The sequence below is a fragment of the Dipodomys ordii genome, unplaced genomic scaffold (genome assembly GCF_000151885.1).
Source record: "Dipodomys ordii isolate 6190 unplaced genomic scaffold, Dord_2.0 Scaffold15106, whole genome shotgun sequence".
Lineage (NCBI taxonomy): Eukaryota > Metazoa > Chordata > Mammalia > Rodentia > Heteromyidae > Dipodomys > Dipodomys ordii.
Window position 1 is genome coordinate 1 of NW_012282318.1, and position 2233 is coordinate 2233.

The following is a 2233-nucleotide window of genomic DNA, read 5'->3' on the forward strand; positions in this document are numbered from 1 at the left end:
GAAGGGAAAAAACAAATCGTTTAAATAGGGATACAGGTGGACCCATTGCAACAATGAGATGTACAAGTTGTTATGTCGAAAAACGAACTTTACAACTTTGGTGGGGGGGACTTAGGGGGGCGGGGGAGTATAGGAAGGGATGGGAAGGGGAAACAAAGAGGAAGCAACAATGCTTGATAAGAAATGTACTCGTTATCTTGTAATTGTAATCCCTCTGTACGGAATTTTCACAATAAAAGAAAAAGAAATTTAAAAAATTCAGGTGGACAAAAATGCTACTCAAGATTTTTCAAAGATTAGGTTAAGTAATGAAGTTTAAGAACAAAGAGGGCATTTCTATCACTTTAAATAAACTTAACATGTATTTAATATATCCAAATATTTAAATATACAACTATATAGTATTCATATGACAAAATTATAAATATATTATTAAATATATTTTATTATTGGTATTAAATATCTGTAATAATATATTTGATAATATATATTTAAAGTGATGGAAATGCTCACCAATCAGATTTAAATAGTCAGACATTTTATGAATATTTATAAATATTTCAATGACTCATAAATAATCAACAAAAGTTTGATTTTCATTACAAAGTTACAAATTGAGAATTTTTAGAGATACTGCTTGAGTCTGACCCACAGGGATCAATCAAATGGACAGCCCTCGTTTTTAGGAACACTAATCACCTAGATGATTGAATAGGCATTTTTGGATCCTTTGAGCCCTTAAGGTAGTCACACTATAAATTCCAGATAATTTTCCTAATCAGAGTAACCTGTTTTCCATCTCTCTTTCTTTTTGTACTAGCTTTTGTGAAGACCCCAAAGTGAAAGTGTAATCTACCATGCAAATAATGAAAAAAGAGTGTCTGGTTCATTCTTTTCATGAACTCAAGAGAAATCAGGTCAAGTATAAATGAGAGGCAGAGGTAACAACTCTGGGATACCTAGCTGGTTAGCAAAGAAAAAATTTGAAAAGACAAGAATTGACATGTCTGCTAAGGCCAGAAAAACAATAGAAAATTAGAAGGAAAATAAGCCTATAGAGTGGAATTGAACATATCTGAACTTCATGATGTACATAGCTGAATATTGCTGCTCTCCCACAATGCCCTAAAAATCAGTTTTAGAAATTTGCTTCTGGCAAACAAACAAACAAAGAAATCCAATATTTCACCATTCAGATGTCCAACTTGAAAGACCTCTGTGTTTGCCAAAGAAGTCTAGAAAATATATTGTGATTTGGAGTGAGTAAGAGGATAGAAGTCTTCCTGTTCTCATGTCAATGGGCTTTTGCATTCAAAATTCCTATGCTAACCAGACCCATTAGGAATGAGCCACCACACTCTGATGCAGGTACTTCCTCCTGGGTCACCAGAAACAATTAAGGCTCAGTAAGATCCTATAATCATGATTACTAAGAATACACAGGAAGTACTGTATATGAGACACAAAATGTCATGTGACAGTTTTCTTTGAGGAACTAGAAAAAGGATACCTTAGCAAATGTTTTTGTAAGAAATGACACAATTGCTTACAAATCAGGAAAAGGAAAACCATGTTTTCTTTACATCTTGGAAAGTGGAACGAGGAAAATAAACTGGATTAGTTTATTAACACAAACAACAAGGAAAGAATGTCATAGATAATGACAGTTGACCCTTAGCAGGGTATAAAAGGGCATCAGGGTCAGAGAGACTTCCAAACTTTCCAGCCACAACTCCTTGAACACTAACTCAGAACCTCCATCCTCCAACACCATGGTCAACTCCTGTTGTGGCTCCACCTGCTCTGAGGAGGGCTGCTGCCAGCCCAGCTGCTGCAGGCCCCAGTGCTGCACCTCTAGCTGCTGCCGCCCCAGCTGCTGTGTGTCCAGCTGCTGCAGGCCCTGCTGCCAGTCTGTGTGCTGCCAGCCCAGCTGCTGTCGCCCCAGCTGCTGCCGCCCTACCTGCTGCATCTCCAGCTGCTGTAGGCCTTGTTGCCAGCCCAGCTGCTGCCGCCCCAGCTGCTGCATCTCCAGCTGCTGCAGGCCTTCTTGCCAGTCCGTGTGCTGCCAGCCCTGCTGCCGCCCCAGCTGCTGCCGCCCCAGCTGTACTAGCTCCAGCTGCTGTGGCTCCAGCTGTTGCCGCCCCAGCTGCTGCATCTCCAGCTGCTGCAGGCCCCAGTGCTGCACCACCAGCTGCTGCAGGCCCCAGTGCTGCATCTCCAGCTGCTGCAGGCC

General features: G+C 41.0%; 1 protein-coding gene across 1 annotated transcript; it reads left to right on the forward strand.

Annotated features, from left to right (window-relative positions):
* Positions 1 to 1772: 1772 nt before the first annotated feature.
* LOC106002617 (keratin-associated protein 4-6-like) lies at positions 1773 to 2226 on the forward strand (the record flags this gene model as incomplete). The annotated part of the gene is made up of 1 exon (XM_013037468.1): positions 1773 to 2226. A coding segment is annotated over exon 1 (454 nt), but the record flags the coding sequence as incomplete, so codon positions are not given.
* Positions 2227 to 2233: the final 7 nt, after the last annotated feature.